The 23443-nt window shown below is 38.2% G+C and overlaps 1 protein-coding gene across 3 annotated transcripts in view; it reads left to right on the top strand.

Annotated features, from left to right (window-relative positions):
• The window catches only part of pkn1a (protein kinase N1a), a 60930-nt gene extending 38826 nt beyond the window's left edge, over window positions 1–22104 (top strand). For all 3 annotated transcript variants that reach the window (XM_055204687.2, XM_055204688.2, XM_055204686.2), the window contains 20 exons: window positions 916–1064; window positions 1408–1528; window positions 4687–4832; window positions 4919–5132; window positions 5222–5416; window positions 5504–5613; window positions 9897–10040; window positions 10210–10285; window positions 10673–10802; window positions 10889–10976; window positions 14337–14419; window positions 14517–14592; window positions 14683–14774; window positions 15040–15216; window positions 16375–16437; window positions 16572–16648; window positions 16763–16905; window positions 17899–18006; window positions 18120–18200; window positions 18459–22104. In XM_055204687.2, coding sequence (XP_055060662.2) covers window positions 916–1064; window positions 1408–1528; window positions 4687–4832; window positions 4919–5132; window positions 5222–5416; window positions 5504–5613; window positions 9897–10040; window positions 10210–10285; window positions 10673–10802; window positions 10889–10976; window positions 14337–14419; window positions 14517–14592; window positions 14683–14774; window positions 15040–15216; window positions 16375–16437; window positions 16572–16648; window positions 16763–16905; window positions 17899–18006; window positions 18120–18200; window positions 18459–18662 — 2477 coding nt within the window. In that variant the 3' untranslated portion in view covers window positions 18663–22104. The remainder of the gene's footprint in view (window positions 1–915; window positions 1065–1407; window positions 1529–4686; window positions 4833–4918; window positions 5133–5221; window positions 5417–5503; window positions 5614–9896; window positions 10041–10209; window positions 10286–10672; window positions 10803–10888; window positions 10977–14336; window positions 14420–14516; window positions 14593–14682; window positions 14775–15039; window positions 15217–16374; window positions 16438–16571; window positions 16649–16762; window positions 16906–17898; window positions 18007–18119; window positions 18201–18458) is intronic.
• Window positions 22105–23443: the final 1339 nt, after the last annotated feature.

The following is a 23443-nucleotide window of genomic DNA, read 5'->3' as shown; positions in this document are numbered from 1 at the left end:
TAAAATGTTATGAGGAATAATTAAACAAATGTTGCCTCACATTTTACCTTAAAAAAAAAAATATATATATATATATATATATATATATATATATATATAAATGCATCGTCTGTTTTGTCTATGTTCATCACTTGAAAGACAGTTTTGGTTACTTTATCAGAAAGTTGTTTATGTGTGCTGCTTGTGAAAGAAAATAAAAGTTACCAATTTGTACCTGGTCTGGCCCCCTCCCAACCCATGCACACACACATAGATGATTCGACTATCGGTCGACTATGGAAAGATTCGATAATTCTGATTCGAATATGTAAATCCTTAGTCGAGGACACCCCTAAACCTAACCCTAACATGAACATAATCAAAAATGCGCAGGTCATCTAATTTAAATGCAGCTTTCCTGGAATATACTATATGGCTTTGCAAGCGATTTACATAAAATTTGTTTTGTGTGTTTCATGAATGATGCCTGCTGTTTTGAAGTGTATTAACCAGATCTCAATAGGTTTTAACCAAGCTTGCGAGATTTAAAAAATGCACAAAACTATTGATTGGGCTAAACATTTTAGAGCAGTTCTGATTTACGGATCCATAAAGTGGATACAAATCCATTATTCCAATGCACATAAATATTTAATCCCAACAAGAACATTTCTGTTTAAAGGCTCAGATATAAATTATTGATAACTGAAATATTAATTTTGTCTTTTTGGATTTTCAAATTTTTAAGTCTCATTCTAGAAAGTAATCCCGCAGCAATTACATATTCACACAAATGTCACAAAATATCATTTATACATATTTTTTACTGCTGCTAAATCCAATTACAGTAATAGATCTGATTTCATGTCACCACTAAAGGCCCATTACTGCCCACAGGGAAGTTTGTTAACCTAACCCATACCCTTTTACTTCCAGATGATGCACCTCATTCTCCGGGTGCAGAGAGCAGGTCGTCGGCGCATATGGACCGAATTGCCGCCCTGGAAAGGCAGCTAAACATTGAGCTCAAAGTCAAACAAGGCGCTGAAAATATGATCCCTATCTACGCCAATGGCTCTACCAAGGTGTGTTCACAAACAAGCTCGGTTGTTAACTGAATTCTTTTTAAATATGTTTAAATCTGCACTTTTTGCTATACAATTAAATATGTTTTTATGAAATGATGATGCTTCTTTAGTGTCATTCTCCATCCCGCATTTGTAGTTACATCCAAAACTCATTACAGTGCATTCTGGTTTTCTGGAAGAGAAACACGTGATGTTTACTGTATAATTTACCCAGAGGCAAGTACTTTAGGAACTTGTTCTGACTTAAAAATGCTATCTTGGTAGGGTGCCTGCTAGGTGTTTTGAACAAAGCAGCAAACGGTCCATCAAAATGTAGTGATGTATGTGTGTATGGTCACAGGATAAGAAGATGTTGCAGACCGCTCAGCAGATGCTACAGGACAGCAAGACTAAGATCGACATCATCCGCATGCAGATCCGGAAAGCAATGCAGGCCAACGAATACAACGATGATACACAGGGTACAGACGAGCGTGTTTGTGTTTGTGCGTGTGCGTTCACTGTGTTGTTGCTTTTAGAGTCCAGTTTCATAGACAAGCCGAGTGATAAACAGATCAATAACCACCCAGATCCCAGAGGATAAACGGTTTGTGTTTGCAGGGTGTTGTAAAGGGGGACACACCCAATCAAAAAAACTGAAAAAACAAGACGAACAACTTGCATGTGGGAAACCCTCATACTATATGTTAGAGTTCACAAACATTGTAATTGCTGTTTTTACTCAGAAATGGAATCCCATGAATCAGTTATCCAAAAATGTAGTATTTATGGATAATATCTGGATGACATAATGCATCTGTTGAGATTCTTAAAGGGACAGTTCACCCAAAAACGAAAATACTGTCATCGTTTACCCACTCGTCTCATGTTGTTACAAACCTGTATAAATTTCTTATGAACACAAAGGAAGATATTTTGAGAAATGTTTGTAACTTCCCTCATGCTTTTAAAGTCGTTTTACATTATGACAGCATCTTTCAGAGACAGTACAGGCTCACATACATTCTTTATAATATTGAATAAACACACATACACTTGATGTGTACGGACACACACACACACACATACATACACACACTACCCAAGGGTCTATTTCTAAATTATGTTACAGGCAGGGGGTTACTGGCATTCGTTTCTATACCTTATTAGGGTACAGTACGTTTCCACAGTCAATGCTTATCACTCTCCATTTTATCCAAAGTGATTTACAATGCATTTAAGTTATAGTATATGTGCATTAGAGTAAGAGTGGGTGCATTTCCTAAGCATCGAACCCATGACCTTGGCAGTACTAGGGTGATTCTCCAATAGAGCTACCAAAAGTCTTTTTCCCTCCCTTTACTGTTCGTAGACGGTTTTATCAGCGCATGCGTGTTGCCACGGTTTAAGCGTCTGGACAAAAGTTAACTTCCGATCTGTGCTTGTTTGTCGGTCTGGCAAGTGACTTAACTGACCTGAAACACATACCTTGTGAAAAATAACAATGTTTTGCTTTTCAAAACATGAGGGGAGACGGCGAGCATGGATCACTGCTTTTGCAGCCAGGCAAGAATTTAAGGATCTGTAGCTAACTGTATACGTTCATTTTACATAGTAACATTAGCTCAGTGTAAACACTTTAGCTATGATGATATTTGAACTAAGGTAATTTACTGGTAATTTACTACTCTTAAAGGTCTCGTTCTTTCTGTAATTTGAAGCATTGATTGTGTTAACAATGCGCAATATTGACGCAATATTTCCTTCAGAAATACGTAATGAGTTCTGATTGTGTAGTTTGTTTAGTGTGTTGTGATTCGACAGCAGCTTAGCTTAGCAGTGCCGTTTGAGCTTAGCTGGCGACTGACTTATTCTTGTGGGCGGAGTTTAGTCAAAAACTCTTTTAATGACGTCATTCAACCGGGAAGTTGAGGGCTGTAGTCCAAACCAGCTGTTCGCTGTAAGCTTTGAAAAGGGAATTCTGTTAAAGAAAATATATCGCCTGGCTGTGAACTTTGAGCTTTATCATTTTGCAGGTATTATTTATGCTCTAACAGCAACATTACACACTAACTAAAGTTTGAAAAAATGGGATCAGGAAGAAGTGTGACCTTTAAAGGACTTGTTGTTATTGATTCTTTGCGGAAGTCGGATTTTCTTGTTTGCTGTTTTTAAGTGCAAGATCTGGCAACACTTGGCAGCAAACGCTTGTGCCTCTGTCATTTTCTGCACCGCACATACAGAAGACTTTTTTCCCCTTCTAGGAATTTATTTTTTCAGAAGAAAGATCTGTCATGTCCATGATGCACGTTTAAACACTTTATTAACTACTAGGTGGTTAGTTTGATTATGTACACCATATGCAGAGTTTCTGTAAATGCGGTTGTATTATGCAAACGTTAATTCGGTTGTAGAATGCGGTTGTCAGTCCCGCATATTACTAAACTGTGTGTGTACAGAACAGGATTAAGCATTAAAAGGTGAAGTGACAACCGAATTAATATGCAGTGTGTACGGGACCGTAGTCTCCTTTTATATACAGCTTTTTTTCTTTCTAGTTATGTGTGCTATTTGAGCAGAACTAACATCGTCAAACACAAGTGGACAAAAAATAAATGTTTATTTTTTCTGCCATGGTCAGACTGGGATAGATTTGTAATTCCAACTCATGCCATTGGTTGAACCATATGAGTTTTACATTTCTGCTTTTAAAAGTTTCCACCAAATCAAGAGATTTATCAACATTATTTTCTGTAGTTATCAAGATAGCAATAGAATCCAGGGTGGATCCTCCGGTACGGATCTGCCCTGGAGTCTATTGTTATGATACGCTACTGATCGAGTATCAAATGTACTTTACCCATAATATTCCTTTCCCTGAAACACATATTCATAAACACTACTATTTCAGCAATATATGACATATCTTTGTTAAACAACCCTTAGTCTTATCTTTGATTTTGAGAAAGTGATTTTAAACCACTCTGAATATTCCCTCCACATCAGGGACATTCAGTCTATCGACCGGTGTGTTCAGTACGGCCTGAACTAACCAGATTAATATAAATGTTTACGTGAAACCTGGAACACCATGTCAATGTTTTTGATGGTTCGACAGAATAGCATAACACCAAAAGCAATAATCTTTCCGTTTTTAATCCCTAATAATCCTCTTATTTGTAAAACTGTTGCTGGGAGCGTAGGAGACCTTGTTTTTTATTTTAATATCTACAATCAACTCCCCCGGTTTGCATAAGTATAATAATTATTATATGGACGCTCGCTGTTCTGATCCAAAATCATCTCTCATCCTCTCATCATAGATGCTTTTATGATGGCCTCATTAAAGTAACAGTCCACCCAAAATAGAAAACTTTCCAAAGCCCTTTGCCACAAAAGGGCACATGAACAATCTTTACGCATGTCTTTTCCTTATAACAACCCTCCAGGCAGACCACATCTTCAACTACATGTGTAATTATTCTATATGCTGTTTTTGATGACCCACCAAAATGCTTGCAAGACTACTCCGATAAATGGCAAAAAAGAGTGATCGTGATGAATATTGTGGTTGACAGAAGTTCATATAGATAGATATATAGATGATGATATTAATAGTTCAATATGTGTGTCTTTTCAGAAAAGCCTGACCCGTGTGGTATGGAGCTACGGATCGAGGAGCTCCGGCATCATTACCGCGTGGAGCATGCTGTTGCCGAGGGAGCAAAAAATGTCCTTCGACTCCTGGGAGCTGGGAAAGTACAAGACAAGAAAGCCATGTCAGAGGTCAAACAATATCCATCTGCCTATATGCTTAGGTACAGACAGTATTTTTATTGTTTTCTTATATCAAGTTCATTGTCTCGCCTCAGGCTCAGTGTCGTCTGAGCGAGTCGTCTCAGAGGTTGGATCTTTTGAGAGATTCACTGGACCGGCGGTTAGCGGAACTTCCGGAGGATCATCCCAAAGCCTCCGTGATTAAAGAGGAACTGGTTTTAGCCTCCTCTCCGGCATTCAGCTCACGCCACAGCGCCCCCTACGTGCACAACCAGTACAGCACCCTCTCCAAACCCTCTCCCCTCACTGGTATGCAATATCACACAGATCTATGTTCACTTTTTCAGATTTAGGCCTGTATTTTATGCCTGTGTGTGTGTGTGTGTGTGTGTGTGCAGGCACGCTTCAGGTGATCCTGTTTGGCTGCGTGGGTGTGCTGGAAACTGTTCCCGGTCGTGTCCGAGGCAGCCAGGTCGTGTTGCCGTATTACAGTCCTGGAGAGGGGCGCTCCTTCATGCGGAGCGGAAAAGGCCTGTACAGTCGCAGCGGCAGCGTTAGTGGAAAGACGCCCACCAAAACTGATGATCACTCCTGTGAGTGTGTTTGTGTGTGTGTGAAGGATGTTTTGTGATGTAAACAAAACCGTCAGATCATTTTAAAAGTTTTGTGTGCTTTTTCAGCGGAGGTGAGTGCAGTACTAAAGCTGGATAACTCAGTAGTGGGTCAGACCGCATGGAAGACGGTTGGAGAGCAGAGCTGGGATCAGACTTTCACCATCGAGCTGGAGAGAGTGAGTTTAGCTTTGTGTTAATAGCAGATTAACACTGATTAGAGGTTTAGTGTCTTTATTTAAGGCTCCAGTCAATAGACTGTAATTGTTAAATCTCTCTTAAAGCTCTCTATAAACAGTTGCATGTGCAAGATCACTAACAGTGACTGGAGAATCTAGTATAGAGAATCTATAAAAGAGGCCCACTGGCAACAAGGATGTTTATTATAGGGGTGTTTTTTTTCCAGATGGGTTTAGATTAAGCCAGGACTAGGCCTTAGTTATATTAGGACATTATAATTTTTATAATACAAAAACATTACTTGAGCATTTTGGGACAAAAATGGCAGTGATTTAGGGTGACCATACGTGCCATTTTTCCGGGTTGGGTCCAGGCCAGGATTTCAGGTGAATCCTCCTGAGGTCGCATTGGTCATCGAGATTTATTATTTTAAGTTCTATTTCATAATAAAACCGACCATTTTTAAGGTAAGACTGAAACTACAGTGATTGTATGTCTTATGTTTTTAACTGAAATGTGAGAACCTTGATGACGTACCTGTATGCGGTCGACAAATACTTCTTCCTGAAGACGCACACGAAATCCTGGCCAGGACGTATGGTCACCTTAAGTGATATTTTAGTTTTAAGATATGTCAGTGTAAACTGTGGCTTCGTACACATTGCAAACTTTCAGATGTGACAACTGCATTTAAATGCGGGGGTGAATCCCGTAAATATTTGTACGGAACAAGACTCGCTCTCGGAAATGCGATGATTGACACATAGGTAATCATAGCAACTTTTTGCCATCTTGCGTGGTTATTATTCACAGCTTTGACCAAAATAATATTACAGCGTTATGTTTTACAATAAACCTCCATCTTGGCGTTGTTTGTTTTATGCATTTGTGAGGCTGTTTCTCTCAGTGCTGTCTTGCAGTGTTGCCAGGTCCTCCTCTTTTTTTATACTTTTTTGTACTTACACATCGTTTCGTCCCTTTGATTCATAAAGTGATCAAGTTTTTGGTTTTATTAAAGTGAGAAGGTCTTAAAGGAATAGTCTACTCATTTTCAATATTAAAATATGTTATTACCTTAACTAAGAATTGTTGATACATCCCTCTATCATCTGTGTGCCTGCACGTAAGCGCTGGAGCGCGCTGTGACGCTTCGATAGCATTTAGCTTAGCCCCATTCATTCAATGCTGCCATTTAGAGATAAAGTTAGAAGTGACCAAACACATCAACGTTTTTCCTATTTAAGACGAGTAGTTATACGAGCAAGTTTGGTGGTACAAAATAAAACGTAGCGCTTTTCTAAGCGGATTTAAAAGAGGAACTATATTTTATGGCGTAATAGCACTTTTGTGAGTACTTCGACTCGCCTGAAAAGTCCGCTCCCCTTCTCACTCTCATAATGGGAGAGGGAGGGTGTTACTGCGCCGAGTCAAAGTACTCCCATAAGTGCTATTACGCCATAAAATATAGTTCCTCTTTTAAATCCGCTTAGAAAAGCGCTACGTTTTATTTTGTACCACCAAACTTGCTCGTATAACTACTCGTCTTAAATAGGAAAAACGTTGATGTGTTTGGTCACTTCTAACTTTATCTCTAAATGGTACAATTGAATGAATGGGGCTAAGCTAAATGCTATCGAAGCGTCGCAGCGCGCTCCAGCGCTTATATGCACGCACACAGATGATAGAGGGATGTATCAACAATTCTTTGTTAAGGTAATAACATATTTTAATATTGAAAATGAGTAGACTATTCCTTTAAAGGTAAAGCATTTGGATTTATTTTGGTTTGTTATTGGATTTTTCTTGTTTGCTGTTTTTTTCGTGCAACATCTGGCAACACTAGTAAGCAAACGCTTGTGCCTCTGTCATTTTCTGCACTGCGCATACAGAAGAGGTTTTCCTCTTCTAGGCATTTATTTTTTCAGAAAAGCAACCTGTCATGTCTATGACGCACATTTATATACTTTATTAACAAGTAGTTGTTCAGTTCAGTTCTGTACAGACTACACATAGTTTCTGTAAATGCGGTTGTCAATACCTGCACCGGTGCGAGGCCACATGAATAAATACATGAAATTAGGGGTGTAAGACAATATTGATACATGTGAGTATCGTGTTATTTTGTTTGCCAATACTGTATCGGTTCTCAAAAATGCAGTATCTATAATTTTAAAAATAAAAATCATACCAGATACATTGCAAGTGTTTAGTTTGGAGTTTACATCCTAACCACTAGATAGCATTCTTATCTCTGAACTTAATCTGTACTAGCATAGAGCTAGTTAGATTATTAGATTATTTGTTAGAAATGCAAAAAACTGTTTCCTAGCGACTTTAAGCCAAGACATTGTTTTATTTAAACATGTTTGATTTATTTTGTGAAAAAAAAACTCATATATGTTAATATTTATAGCATATTTACAGCATATAATAATTATATAATGCATATTTACATTAAGTTCATTTGAAAGTACAGTAACACTTTACTTGAAGGGGTGTTCATAAGACTGACATGACACCTTCATAATCATGACATGACATGTGCCATGAACATAAAGAAGACTTAATGCACGTTTATGACAACTGTCATTAAGTGTCATTTGTTGAATTATGTCATTTTTAATGCAAAGATGACATTGTTAGAGATGTCTTTGTTATGACAACTTGACATTAACCAGTACATCATAACTTGTCATGACAAACCACTTTTTTACCATTGATACAAATTTAAATTGTCATTAAAATGTTATTAAGGGCCCTATTGCAAAGCGCAAGTGACTTTGTGGGCGGATCTTGGGCGCTGTTGCTATTTTCCCGGCGGGAGAAATAACTCTTGCGCCAGGCGCAAATCAATAAGGGGTTGGTCTGAAGTAGGTTCATTATTCATAGGTGTGGTTTGGGGGTAACGTCAAATAAACCAATCAGAACGCTATCCAACATTCCCTTTAAACGCAAGGGCACAAGTTCCATGGCGGGTTGCTATTATTATGACGGATTTACCAGGCGCACGCCAGGAGCGGTTCACAGCCGAGGAGACCCACGTTCTTGTAAGAGCAGTCAGACAGAGAAGTTGTTTTGTATGGGGATGGGAGAAACCCGCCCAAATCAGCGTCGGTAACGGGCGTGAGAGGAAATAGCCATCAGCTGGCATCCCCATCGTTGCGCCAAGCGCTACAATGATGTCAGGAGACGGGGGAATCCCAAGCTTGCCAGGACCTGACGCCAGCAGGGGACATCGCTGCGTCCACCCTCATCGCTGAAAGGGTTTGGAGGCTTTGAAATCGGACCCAAGAAACGCAAGCAAGGTCCAACCCCAAAGTTGCAACCACTTGCAAATCAAGTTCATATACATAAAGGTTTCTTATGACAACATTTTAATTATTATATACATAAAATAAACGTAAAACAGCCAATCACCAAACATATGAAAATATTTTAATCGTTATTTGAATGAGATTATTTTAACGCAGCCACACAATCAATAAAAAATCTCATCACAAAGCTCACCACTATGATTTCCCTTATCTCATGTGTTAATATTTTTTATTGTAGCAATTTATGATTTGCAAAAATAACTATTGCATCTGTGTAGATTAGATAAGCAAAGTGTGTGTGCGTTGTGCACGCTATACATTATGGTCAAGCATGCGCCCTTAAAATAGCATAATGAACCACGCGCAACGACTTTAGACTCGTTTTTTTTGGTCAGTGGCGCAATTGTTTTTTGAACCTGCAAAATAGCATAAGAGATGGTTTGCACAGGACACGCCTCCTTTTTTGCGCTGAACCGCCCAGGGAGCGCAAGTTCATTCCCTAGTTTGCCGACGTGCGTCTGTGGAGGGAAAAACCCGCTGTGCGCCGGTGCAAAATACGAATGATACATGCGTCACTGACAAAGTCAATTGCGCTGGGTGCAAGATAGGGCCCTAAGTGTTAATATTCTGTCATATAGTTTTATAACAGCATCTTGAATATTTTTCTTGACCTCAACTAGAGTGATACAAATATAATTTGTCATTAAAATGTCATAAAGTGTTAATAATCTGTCAAATATTTTTATAATAACTTCATGAATATTCTTCAGTTCATAATGTTTTTTTTCTCTAGGTGTTTAAGAAATAAAATCAATCATTCAATAATAATAATAGTAATTCAACTTAATACAATTATATTTTATTGCATTTGGAGACCGATTCACCTAAAATTAAATGAAAACAGTACAATAATTTTTATGCCAGATTTATGACAAGTTATATTTTTATGAGTGTCCATGTTTCTTTAGTCCAGAGAGATGGAGATTGCGGTATACTGGAGAGACTACCGTTCGCTGTGTGCGTTGAAGTTTCTTAAACTTGAGGATTTTCTGGACAACCAGAAACACCAAGTGCAACTGGAGCTAGAACCACAAGGACTTCTTTTGGCTGAGGTATGTGCACGTGTATGTTTCTTATACACATAAGGGTATCTACTTTAGCAGGAATCACTAATGCTTGTAGAGTTTGCTTTGTAAACTTACAATCAATAGCATATACAAAATTTTGTCAGCACTGGTCCCAATGGAAATGTTTATGTGATACGCTATCCGTGTGCATCAGGTCACATTCTTTAACCCCGTGATCGAGAGAGTTCCTCGACTGAAACGACAGAAGAAAGTTTTCTCCAAACAACAGGGTAAGAGACAGATTGAAGTCTGTGTACCGTAAATAAGGTCATCTATCAGATGTGACCCTGCCTGTTAAATCCATGCTAAAGTTTCATAATGTAATTGTGAGATTAGGAGCATTAAAGTAGTCCAAAACATTGATTTCGATCTTTGACTTGGTCTTACTTAGTCAATATTAAAGATATCAATGTTATATATTTCACAGAATGTTATTTACAGGTGGGATGGTTTTATGTAAAAAAAAAAACAGTAAATCACAAAAATTGACTTTAGCTGGATTTTCACAGCTTTTTTGTATTTTAGCAGATGAAAAAGTAATCTTTTAATCCCAGTCATATTATTTCATCAAAATGACTATGAATACTGAAATGTATTGGGGTTTTGGTCATGTGCAGGTAAAGCGTTCCTGCGAGCACGACAGATGAATGTTGATATCGGCACGTGGGTGAGATTACTGAGGAACGCCATCCCGACTGGCAACAACACGGGAACCTACAGCCCTCACGCACACACCGTACAGACAGGGTAAAATACATACACACTGTACGAACCAGTTAATGTACATACATAGAGGTGACATGTAAAAGATACCCTTTGTTCGTGTGTTATAGAGAGATATCGGTGGAGAAGTTGAGTTTAGACAATGACACGCCAATAAAGGGGGATATCCGGCGAGACGTGACAGATGTGCAAACTCCGGTGAGAGACAAAAAAGAGAGACTGCCAAATCTCCCATGTCACTATAACTCCTCCTTTGTCTTGTAATCCCTCCTGTCATTCTGTAACCTCTTTTTTCTGTCCAACTAATTTCTCCCCTTTCTGTAACTCCTCCCCAGTCACTGAAACTCCTCCTTTCTCTTGTAACCCCTCCTTTCTATATGTAACTCCGCCTTTCCTAAACTTCCTATTTACATTTAAAGGGATAGTTCAATTTTAATTCTGTTTTCATTTATTCACCCTCAAGTTGTCACAAACCTGTATGAATTTCTTTGCTGTGTTGAAGACATTTTTAAAAAATCCTGCTATGAAAGTCATTGGTGCCCTAGATCTGCTTGGTTACAATTTTTTTTTTAATAACTTTATGTGTGTTCAGCGGAACAAAGACATTTATACAGGTTTAGAAAAACATGAAAGTAAATTAAGACAGAGTTAAACATTTTTGGTGAACTATACCTTTAAATCCTAGCAGGAATTTAACTCATTCTCCCCCAGCTATTTTTTGGAAAAGTTGCCCGCCGGCAAGTTTCATAAAATGCCTTCCAGAAAAATGTTCTTCTAAAAATATATAAACATACAAATTAGGGCCGGGACTCGATTAAAAAAATTAATCTAATTAATTAGAGGCTTTGTAATTAATTAATCTAAATTAATCGCATTTTAATCGCATATAAATATTTGACCTGAGAACATTAAGAAGTAATTTTTTACATGGATTTTAGTATACACTCTTAGAAAGGATGTGTTAATTTTATACACATCATTCATTGTGCTGTAAGCTTTTAACACATTATGTGTCATTTTAACACATTATGAGTCATTTTGTCTTGATTTTGTGTTCAAGTATAACACATGTTGTGTTAAAAGTAACACAAAATGTGTTGTTTCAATAATAACACAGAGATGGGTGGATTCCAGGACGAGGCAGTTAGTGTGTTGTCCCAGAATCAACACTAATGTGTTGTTTTTAAAACATTCGTTCTTAGAGTGTACCATGAATAATGACTGAATACATAAGCTTAAGCAACAAAATATTGTTTATTGAGCCATATTCGGACAGGATTAGTTTTAATGGTCAATTCGGACGGGATTAGAAATCTCTGTAAAACATTCAGAAGTGGGAGGGGTAACTCGTTGGCGCAGCGCGTCACCTCTCGTCTTCACGTGCACGTTACCTTGCTTCCAGATATCAGATGTGCAAACAACATGACACAGACAAGGAAAACGCGAAACACTGTGTTTAATTTCAGTTTGGGGAGAACGTCAGTTTCATAAACAGTTCCATGCCTCTGAGAAGTAAATGTGACTTTTTTTTGTAAAGTTTGTGTCGTGTTTTATTCAGAAACTGACTTGTAACTGACTAGTTTCTCCGTCTAGAGTAAATGCTTCTTTAAGCGCTTTTATATTTAAAAGAAACCCGCAAATTAAAAGGAAATGACGCGATTTACGTGTATATTTACAGCTGGTCTATTCGCACTGGATTTGTATTACCTGAGGTAATTTCTCCGGACCTTTTTACAGAAGGTAAAAGGCGCCGTAATCTTTACTGACATTGTCCGTAATGATTACTGACATGGAGCATTCGGACTGGACTAAAATCACAAGCTCTGATAAAAACTTGCTTTACCCCACATCCCTATGTAAAACTAATCCCGTGCGAAAGTCGTTGTGCCCGGAGTCGGGCTAATGTCCACGCTAGCTGCTGTATGTTCTGCATTGAGATGCTCGATGTGCTGCGGTGATATGTGAATTCCTTGTTGCATAGCTTACACACAACCATGCTTTTATCGACGCTTACATCCGTTCGTTTTTTATAAAAAAAAATTCCCATCCACGGGGCCAACCAAAGCGATCTCATCAGCCTCTTGGTTCATGTTCACTGTGGTTTGTTGTGAAGTCATGAACGCTAGTTGGTGCTCCAGTATAATCGGTCCGCCGAAACTCGTGAGAAATGTTCCGCGGTGCAAAAATAAGTGCGATTAAAATGCGTTAAAAATGTTTAACGCGTTATTTTTGTGTAATTAATTAATCTTAATTAACGCGTTAAAGTTCCGGCCCTAATACAAATATATCAAATGAAAGAACAGACCCTCTGCTTTCCACCAAACAATAAACAAACAAACAAAACGGGAAAAAAGTTTCATCTGATCTATATTTTTTTCTCTGCTTATAAACTCATAAATATGGGTATTTTTCTCTCTAAAAAATTTTTTTTTCCGCAAAAAGCTGAAATAATTGCATTTTTGTGAAGGAATTTGTTAGAGATTAGATTCAGAACAATTATTAAAACATACACAGAGTTTGAAATTAGTAAATATTAAAAATTAGTAAACTAACGTTTTGTTTTCAGTAAGTGTGCCATCTAGTGGATAATCGAAGTATTGCATATTAACATAAAAATTCTTCAGAAACAATTTTTTTATGCAAATGTTTTCTCTTAATTGACGAGATAACTCATCTATGGCAGGGAAAGGGTTAATTAAATGTAATTACTAGAAGCGGCAATGCAAAATGATCTACCGTAATTTATTTCAATGGAAGACACGAGTGACAGTGAACTGGGCATGTCCAGCGACGCAAGAAAGTTGAGAAAGGTTTAACTTTTGAGAGCGATGACCAATGGGAGTGAAGTCAGTGACGTCACGTCATCATCTCTTGTCAGCTACTGCTGTGGACAACAGCATTGATGTTACTACAACAACCAGAATTAGGAACGCCTCCTAAGAACTACATTCATTTGGGGTGTGAAAGCAGCTTTGCTCCTCCTTTCATGTGTAACCCCTCCTCTCATTCTGGAACTCCTCCCCTTTCTTTTGTTACCGTGGGTTCACACCAGCCGCGTTTGTGGCATCAAAATCTCGTCTACCCCGTCTAGGTTGCAGCTTGAACAGTTTGAGTTTACTTGCTTCATTCGCGCGTGAAATTCTAGTCATCGAGACATTCACTCGGAAATACGCGTCATGGGAGGGGCTTCTGCGACTCCGCTCGCATCCTGTAATCACGTCACTACTAGAGCAAGCTCCTGATTGGTTAACGCGGTACATTTTTTACGCCAAAGTTCACATTTCACAATATGCGCGAATGCCGCATATTGAACGTTGCCGCGCTACCGCACGTTAACCGCGCTGCCCTAAACGTCTAATTCGCGCCGCGAGACCTCCAGAGGCGCGCCAATGCGTCTTCACATTGACTTAACATTGAAATCACTCGCGCTTGAAGCCTCTACCGCGGCTGGTGTGAACGCAGCATTACTACAACTTTCTATATAACCCCTGCCCTTTTTTTCTCTACCACTTCTTCTAATATGTTTTAACTCCTTCCTCTCTCTTCTCTTTGACACAGGACAGGCAACCAGTCATCGAACCTGTCTCTGCTCCTGACCCCACCACACCCGAAAGACCGAACAGAACTCATTCACTCTCCAGGTAAACACGCATGCACAAATTTTGCACAGTGTCCTCTTATACACACAACAGTATTGTCGATGAGTTTGTAAGTATTTGTATGTTTGTTTGTGTGCAGTAAAGATAAGAAGACGCCTCTGAGCCTACAGGATTTCCGGCTGATCGCTGTTCTCGGCAGAGGCCATTTTGGCAAGGTGATCTTCAGACTCCCTCATCTTTTAACCCCTCACACCTCTTTTCATCCATGTCTCTCTTTCTTATGACATCATATGTGCATCTTTCAGGTGCTGCTGGCAGAGTATAAGAAGTCAGGCAGCATGTATGCTATTAAAGCTCTGAAGAAGGGAGATATTGTGGCCAGAGATGAAGTAGAAAGGTAAACAAGAAGGCGCGGAGATTAACTAATAAGTGATGATTAATAAACAGAAATAAAAGAGAGATGAACATCTTATGACATCACAATGGGAGCCATATTGTTCAATGAGCTATTTTTTCACATGCTTGCAAAGAATGGTTTACCAAAACTAAGTTACTGGGTTGATCTTTTTCACATTTCACATGGAAACCCAATTATTGCACTTAAAAAAGATTTTCATGAGTTGTCCCTTTTAACTCAATCACCCTCTCTGTCTTTTCCTCAGTTTGATGTGTGAGAAGCGCATTTTCGAGACTGTGAACAGCGTGCACCATCCCTTCCTCGTCAACCTGTTCGCGTGCTTCCAGACTCCCGAGCATGTGTGTTTTGTGATGGAGTACACGGCCGGAGGAGATCTGATGATGCACATACACGCAGACGTCTTCAATGAGCCACGCGCTGTGTATGCTTTTTTTATATGTTGTATGCAGTTCAAGTGATCATGTGTATGTAACATGCAAAATAAATGAATTGAAAAATAACCTCAAAGTGCGGAAGAAATAGTGTAGAGTCGGCTGCTCAATATTCCTAAATAAACCCTGACAGGGTGATCAGGTCTTGAATCCACTTAAAAGGTGTTTATTCGTGATACTACTTAAAGGCGGGGTGCATGAATTTTAAAAAACACTTTGGAAAGGGAGTCAGGCCGAGTAACAAAACAAACTTGTAGCCAATCAGCAGTAAGGGGCGTGTCTACTAGCCGACATCGTTGCCTGGGTTATGTATGTGTGGGGCGGGTCTATCAAAAGAAGGTCCAGATTCTATTTGGGTAGGGCCGTGTTTGTTGAGGTGATTTTAAATATCAACATTGGCTTTCAGAAATCATGCACCCCGCCTTTAAAATCACAATGAAACAGAAGTAGCAATCTATTTTATGCAAGAAGTTTTCTGGAAAAAAATCCATATTCCCTGTGTATTGTAGGATAATATCATAAAAATTTTAGACTTTTTAAGCACACGTGCTAAACTGTTCGCTTTAAATGCTTATATCTTCTGTATGCGAATGTTAATTCATACCAAAATGTTTTTTGCATAGTTGTGTTTCACACATGAAAACGTCTCTGGTTACGTATGTAACTGTTGTTCCCTGAGAAGGGAACGAGACGCTGCGTCTCCCTTGCCATACTTCCTGCGTCCCTGTAACGCCATCTTTGGCCATATTTCAGATAGCGATTAACTTCCTGGCTCCCGCATCACCCTGTTTTGTCGTTAAGCCTCACCATTGGTTGAATTTGATATACACATTCAGACACACTTACCCCTGGAGGCGTCCCGAAAGTGTCACCGCAGTGACGCAGTGCGAGTTCCCGCGAAAGGGAACTGTAACAATATATCTTAAAAAGTAACACGATGTAACCATGATCTCACTTGAAATGTGTCCCCCACATTTAGTGCTTGAATTTGAGGGTATTGTACCTGGAAAGTCCTTGAAAGGTCCTTGAATTTGAAGTTAACTAAGGTGTGGGAACACTGTATTAACCATTATGTTCGTATTTGGGAGTATTTTCAAGTAAATTATTTTAGAGATGTTTTTGTTAACCTCATTTTTTGTGTGTTTCAGGTTTTATGCCGCTTGTGTGGTTTTAGGACTTCAGTTTTTACACGACAACAAGATTGTGTACCGGTGAGCAACATGTAAAGGGTTGTGTGCACAAACATGATCTTTTTGTGTGTAATAAAGGTCTCAAATGTGCTACAGCATATAGTGTCTATTTAGTGTTCAAAAATGACTGAAATAAGTTTTTGTTTCTCTTTCAGAGATCTGAAGTTGGACAATTTGTTGCTCGACACGGACGGTTATGTGAAGATCGCTGACTTTGGGTTGTGTAAAGAAGGTAATGTGTGCCTTTTTTTGTTTTGTTTTTAAGATAGTCATGTTGATCGCATATTAACAGTTTTTGAATTGTCTATTGATGTCCGAATTGATTTTGTGGTCTCTTCATCCTCAGGCATGGGGTTTGGGGACAGGACCAGTACGTTTTGTGGGACTCCAGAGTTTTTGGCACCTGAGGTTTTAACAGATACGTCGTACACACGTGCGGTGGATTGGTGGGGGCTCGGAGTGCTTATATACGAGATGCTGGTGGGAGAGGTAGGGAGACTTTGAGATTTTTTTAACCCCAGGGTTTCCCGCAGCACTTTGCAGTTCGGGCGGCCCACCTAAGCTGGGAAACCCTACCGCCTTAACTAAGTCGTCCCAAAAAATAATTTTACTGTACAAAAGGCCGTCAAGTGCATCTCGGAGAATAGTGCGGAGGATAGCCAGTTGATAAAACCCGTGTCCTTGAGAACTATAAGTGGATGTTTTGGGTTTATTTAAGCCTGTTATTTTATTAGTCTATAGTTCTTGCAAATTTAAAGTAAGTACGCTGGTGATTTTGTTGTTTGAGCAACCTGCTAGCTAGGTTTCACATGCCTGTTGATTAGATATAATTGTTGAGCGCTCTTGCTCACGTTATTTATGTGCATTATTTACATGCTACAGTAGTTACACTCCTTTAAGATAATGTAATTAATAGTGGGAAATATTCTGTTTTTACAATCTTCGCGCTATCTATCTTTCATCATTCGCCAGACGTTCTACAAATCTGCTTCAGTTTGTGTTTATTAACCCTTTAGTTTCACTTCATCACACAGCTATTCCTGTTAGAGGTATCTGTTAAAAACATTTAATTCATCAATAATCTAGTAATTGTTCATTTTCTGTCATAGTTTCTTCAAAATTAAGTTTTATTTGAGTGATTTAAATAAAAATATTTTCATTTTCATCACGACGCATACAAGACAACAAGATTGTGTACCGGTGAGCAACATGTAAAGGGTTGTGTTACCACGCCCCCTTGATTGCCACACCCACCCATCCAAACCCTACCACCTTAACTAACAAATTTTCTGTGGGAAACCTTGAACCCCTTCAGACCAGTGTTTAATCAATGTACCTTATTTGGTTAGTTGATTGGTTGACCAGCATTTTTATTGGTCAAAACATGTGATGCCCATTCCAGTGGACGCAGGGTCTGAAGGGGTTAAGATGAGTTATGATAAAAAAAAATTTGTGTTCAAACAAACTCTTGTCTTTTTCTAGTCCCCGTTTCCTGGTGATGATGAAGAGGAGGTTTTCGACAGCATAGTGAACGATGAAGTTCGTTACCCACGATTCCTTTCATCAGAGGCCATTGGCATCATGAGGAGGGTAAATACGACACATATACATGCAGAAATGAGACAAATATATTTAGATGTTTATCTGCATGTAATTATATGAAAAATAAAGCATTACATGGTGGTTGTATTGTATTTAAACAGTTACTACGGAGAAATCCAGAAAGACGATTGGGCTCCAGCGAGAAAGACGCAGAGGATGTAAAGAAACAACCTTTTTTCAGGGTGAGAGAAACATATTTTATCGTTTTATTTCTTTAAATTGATAGTTTAGTTGCTAGTTCATTTACCATTTAGTTAGTGTTGGTTTTCATTGTCTAACTAAATAGTGACAGACCATGCAGTTTGTTTCCTGGGTGGCCACATCCTGCAGAATTTAGCTCCGCCCCTTTTCACACAAGTCCTTAGCAGGGCTAAAACTAAAGTCTGCAGGACATAGTAACAGATCTGAATAGATTTCACACCCTCATATTTCTCTTTCAGAATATGAACTGGGAGGATCTTCTACTCCGTAAACTCCCTCCACCCTTCCTTCCCTCCATCAGAGGAAAAGAGGACATCAGCAACTTTGACGAAGAGTTCACGGCAGAAGCGCCGAACCTCACCCCACCGCGAGAACCCCGGGTGCTCTCACGCAAGGATCAGGACAGCTTTCGCGACTTTGACTACGTGTCTGACCTTTGCTGAGAGCTTCTTCACTGTGATAGCACTGTAGAGAGACAATTACGGTCCGTGACTCTGTGACCTTAAGAGAGGCCAATTTCGGTGTTTGGTTGTGTACGTTTTGTGCTGGACCTGTGAACACTGTGATGGGCAAGAGAGAATTGAAAAGGCGAAATGAGAAGATGTTTCGAATTGGATAGACAGAGATGGAGAGATTTGCTTTGAGGATTGTTTGTTTGTTGCCAGTTGGTTCAAAGGCATTTCAAAGAATATTTCAAATTATTCGTCTTGTCATACAGGTCCACTGCGCTCAATTTCTTTTCTGTTTTGTTTTGAAAGACAGGATATATCGGCCATGACTAGCAGTTTTTGTACTTGTTTTTATTGTCCGATACCGATTATTTTACCGATATATCGGTGCATCTTTAGTAAAAAAATAAGGTCTAAGTACTTAAAATGATCCACTACTTACATATACAGACTACTGGCTGTGTTATTTTATTCACAGTACAATGAATCTTTATGTTGAACACGTACGTTTACGTTGACCTTTACGTTTATATTGAAATAGTCGCTATGTTTTAGCTGTCAAATTTTAAGGGATCTTAAAAGACTTTAAAATTGTTTGGCAATCGATAAGCTATAAATCATTGTGCAAATAGTTTTAAGGCTAATTCACACTGATCCAATGAACGCCAGTGGACCATGGTTACTGTAGTACTGGGGGACCTGGGTTTGATTCCCAATCAGGAAACGTGACTTTTGGGGCAGTCATGACCTAATAGAAAGTCAGGCTTGTTACCTGAAGGTCGCCGGTTTGATTCTCACAGTCGTCAGGTAGCAACTGTGTCCTTGATCAAGGCACCTTATCCCCAAATCCTCCCCAGCGCTGCAGTGATAGCTGTCCAGTGCTCTGTGTATATGCGTATGTTTACGACTTGCAGTGCGTGGGTTCACTACTCACTGAGATGGGTTAAATGCAGAGGTCACATTCTGAGTATGGGCTGCCATACTTGACAATCACGTCACTTTTATAAAACCATGGTTTTGTCAATGCCAATCGCAACTTTTAAAAACCATTGTTACTAAAATAAACATAGTTAAAGGGACACTCCACTTTTTTTGAAAATATGCTCGTTTTGGAATCCATCCAGCCGATCTCCGGGTCTGGCGGTACCACTTTTAGCATAGCTTAGCATAATTCATTGAATCTGATTAGACCATTAGCATCGCGCTAAAAAAATAACCAAAGAGTTTCGATATTTTTCCTTTTTAAAACTTGACTCTTCTGTAGTTACATCGTGTACTGAGACCGAGGGAAAATTAAAAGTTGTGATTTTCTGGGCAGATATGGCTAGAAGCTATACTCTAATTCTGGTGTAATGATCGGGGACTTTGCTGCCGTGGCATGGCTGGTTATGGCAGCAAAGGAGGTGCAGTGATGTTACGCAGCGCCCGAAAATAGTCCCCTGCTATTGAAATAACCAAGGGGACTATTTTTCGGGCGGTGCGTAATATCACTGCGCCTGCTGCAGCCATGTTGCGGCAGCAAAGTCCTTGATTATTACGTATGGTTGCTAGCCATATCGGCCTGAAAAATCGCAACTTTTAATTTTACGTTGGTCTTAGTACACAATGATCAGTGTGAATTAGTTAGTTAGTCACATAAATAGTCTGATGCATATTGTAGCCCAATCTCTCCTAAATACTGTATATTTAGATATAAAGGGGCAATGTTAAACCACCAATTACATTTTTCTTGTGTAGAAAAAGTAATGTTTTTGCAAATATGAGTACCATACCCTGACCAGGGGCAACAACAGCGAAGTGCAACTTAGAAACTTTTATTTTTGTGATGTCATAACTGATAGCTCCACCCACAAAGAGATCTCATTCAATGGATCCCATTTATGCGTATCATCAATATTGAATATCAAACATAGACAACAATAATATTTTAATGGACCATTTGTGTGTTGCTGGTTAGGACACATTTTCATTTACTTGAATTTGATTGCCACCAAAGAACCAACTGGCAAAAACTAAAAAAATCTTTCTCCATCCAGCCTGCCTTTTTTTTAAGTGATGTCCACTGAAACCGAACATTACTGCCTGAATAATCTCCATTGGACCGACCTGGACCTAGTAACCCGCAGTGTTAAAGAGACGTTTTCATGCATACACTGTGACATATCAGAAAAAAGTGAGTTGCACCAAGAGCAGCGGTTAATTTATGCGTGACCAATAATGAATGTGCATTTGCTCTTAGTGGTTGAGGATTTAAAACTCTTTACAGTTATTTGTTTTGGGTTTGTCTATAAAACGCTTTTACATGTACAACTAGCATATTGAAATTTAGGAGAAAAGCCCACTAACCAGCTAAGTCTCCACCCATTAAGTGCACTTTGAGGATGGATTTAAGAACAGACTGACCTCTCATCCGGGGTCGGTTTGAACAAACTGCCTTAAATTAATGTTGGTCCTGTCTGCCCTGGTTTTTATCTATCCCGTTTAATCTTTCAATGTTAGCCATGGAGACAAACAGCAGAAAGTTTCATTTTAATTGGAAAACCAAATGTAATATTACTAATGCATCGATACGGTTGGTCAGCATCACTTTATTGTTGCAGAAAAGAGAAATGCATTTATGTGATATGTAAAACTGGTGCATGTGGTGTCATGTGATCAAATTCAGACTGACCTTCTGATCTATGTGAACGCTCATGTCCAATCATTGTTTTAACAAAGTATATCGGGAAACATTTTTGACATTTGGTAAAGGGGTTTACAAACACTTTCTGTTAAAAGACTTAGTTGCCTCTAACAACAGATGGTTTGTAAGGAGTTGTCTGTGTTTTAAAAGTTTTTTAAATTCATTTTAATTTTAGTTATCGGATTTGCAGTCTGTTATATGTTGTAGTTACGAACGAAATGACCGACTAGTGACTGTTACAGTAAAGAAGCAGACATGTGTGCTTGTTCTGGTTTCACACCCTTTATTACCTCAAAGCTGTTTTATGCCTTTCGTCAGTTTGTGAAGTTTTTTGGACTGTTGGTTTAGAAGGACCTCTCATTTCGAGGACAGAGACTAAAGAAACGGACCATCGTACCATATCTATAGAAGCTGATTAATAAATTGTTTTTAACATACATGCACATACACACTACACACACTGAAGAATTGTGTAGCAAAATTGCGGCCACCAATTATACACCCCAAACACAAAGTACAATATTTGCAACGGAACTGCAATCTCTTGCTATAACAAAACAAATGTTATTCTTCTTTTCCTGAAAAGAGCAGAGTAACGCAAGTCCTGTGAGATTATACAGTTCATCAAAGCTATTACCTGATTTGTATTTATAAAAATGTTGTTGAAATTGTTTGTGTTTTGTATGTCAGTCTCGAATTGTTCATTTGACTACACCCTTTAGAAATGAAAAATAAACAATGATATTCTGAGGACCAGAAGTTTAGTTATTGCAAGAGCTCAATGCAGGTGTGTTTTTCTTGAGGGGCGTTGTTTTTCCCTCAACATCCGCTAGAGGGCAGTGAGTGGCGCTGTTTTTCTATTGCTTGATCTTTGAGGTGAATGTGAAAAGGCCGATAAAAACAATATTATAAATGGAAGGCTAATGTATAAAAATATTTAACAGGACATTAATGAGCAGACATTCATTTGGTACTTGTTAAATAAGGGAACATTTAGTATTTTGCCTTAGGAGCCAACGACAAGCAGAGCATGCAACAGAATAGGATAAATGCTGAAGCCAAATTAGATGTGAACACCACTACACCATAATAATTGTTATGATTTTTTTCGGACATTTTTAGATCGTGTCAGATTATAAAAAAGCAGTGTAGTCTATTATTCTTTTAAAAGCAATTCAAAATATATAGGTGAAAAAATGAATTTTTTGTAAACATATTAAAAAGTATATTTTCAAATACAATTTTGGATATATTTCAAAATATATAAAAAATGTATATCTGCTGAAATATATTTTGAAATATGTTTACAAAAATGTATTTTTCACCAATATATTTTTAGGCATTTTTTGTTTATTTAATATATTTTAAAATAAAAATATATTAAATAAATATATTTTAAAGCATTTATATTCACGTCGCATTGTAAGAAAACTGTGTGTGTTATAAACCTGTAAAAACTGGTTTAAAAAATGTTAAAATTACATATATTTCAGCAGCAAAAAATACTTATAAGTTTATATTTTAAACATTTTATACTTATACTTTATACATTTTATACTTTTTGCCGTATGGGTTGTAAAATTAGAAATGTATTTGTTACCCCTAAATATATATGTGAATATATGAGGGTTAAAAATAAATATATTTTCAAATTAAAATATATATTTAATTAAGCTTTACTTTCTACAAAATGTATTTAGCATATATTTAAAAAAAAATTGGCAAGAGAAATTTATTTTTTGCCATATGGAATATCTTTGTTTTGTTTTCCAATATCAGTTACCTGAGACTTTGAGTGTACATTATATTAAGAAGCTAAATTGAATTATATATTTACTTGTTTTCACGAAGTGTATTTTTGTTTCACTGGTAATTAAAAATAATATTCACTATGAATGATTTATTTTAAATTATTATGTATGACTTATTTTTATTTTCTTGGGACAAGGATTGACGCTTTTTTACTCAGTGAACGCCAGAGGGCATTGAGTGTCGTTGTTTTTCCCTAATTTGCCGCTAGAGGGCGTTGAGTGCAGCTGTTTTTCCATTATTTGCCGCTAGAGGGTGTTGAGTGTCACTGTTTTTCCCTCAT

This window comes from Misgurnus anguillicaudatus, chromosome 3 (genome assembly GCF_027580225.2).
Source record: "Misgurnus anguillicaudatus chromosome 3, ASM2758022v2, whole genome shotgun sequence".
Taxonomy (NCBI): Eukaryota; Metazoa; Chordata; class Actinopteri; order Cypriniformes; family Cobitidae; genus Misgurnus; species Misgurnus anguillicaudatus.
Note: the sequence above shows the minus strand (reverse complement) of the source record. Positions and strands in the feature narration are given on the sequence as shown.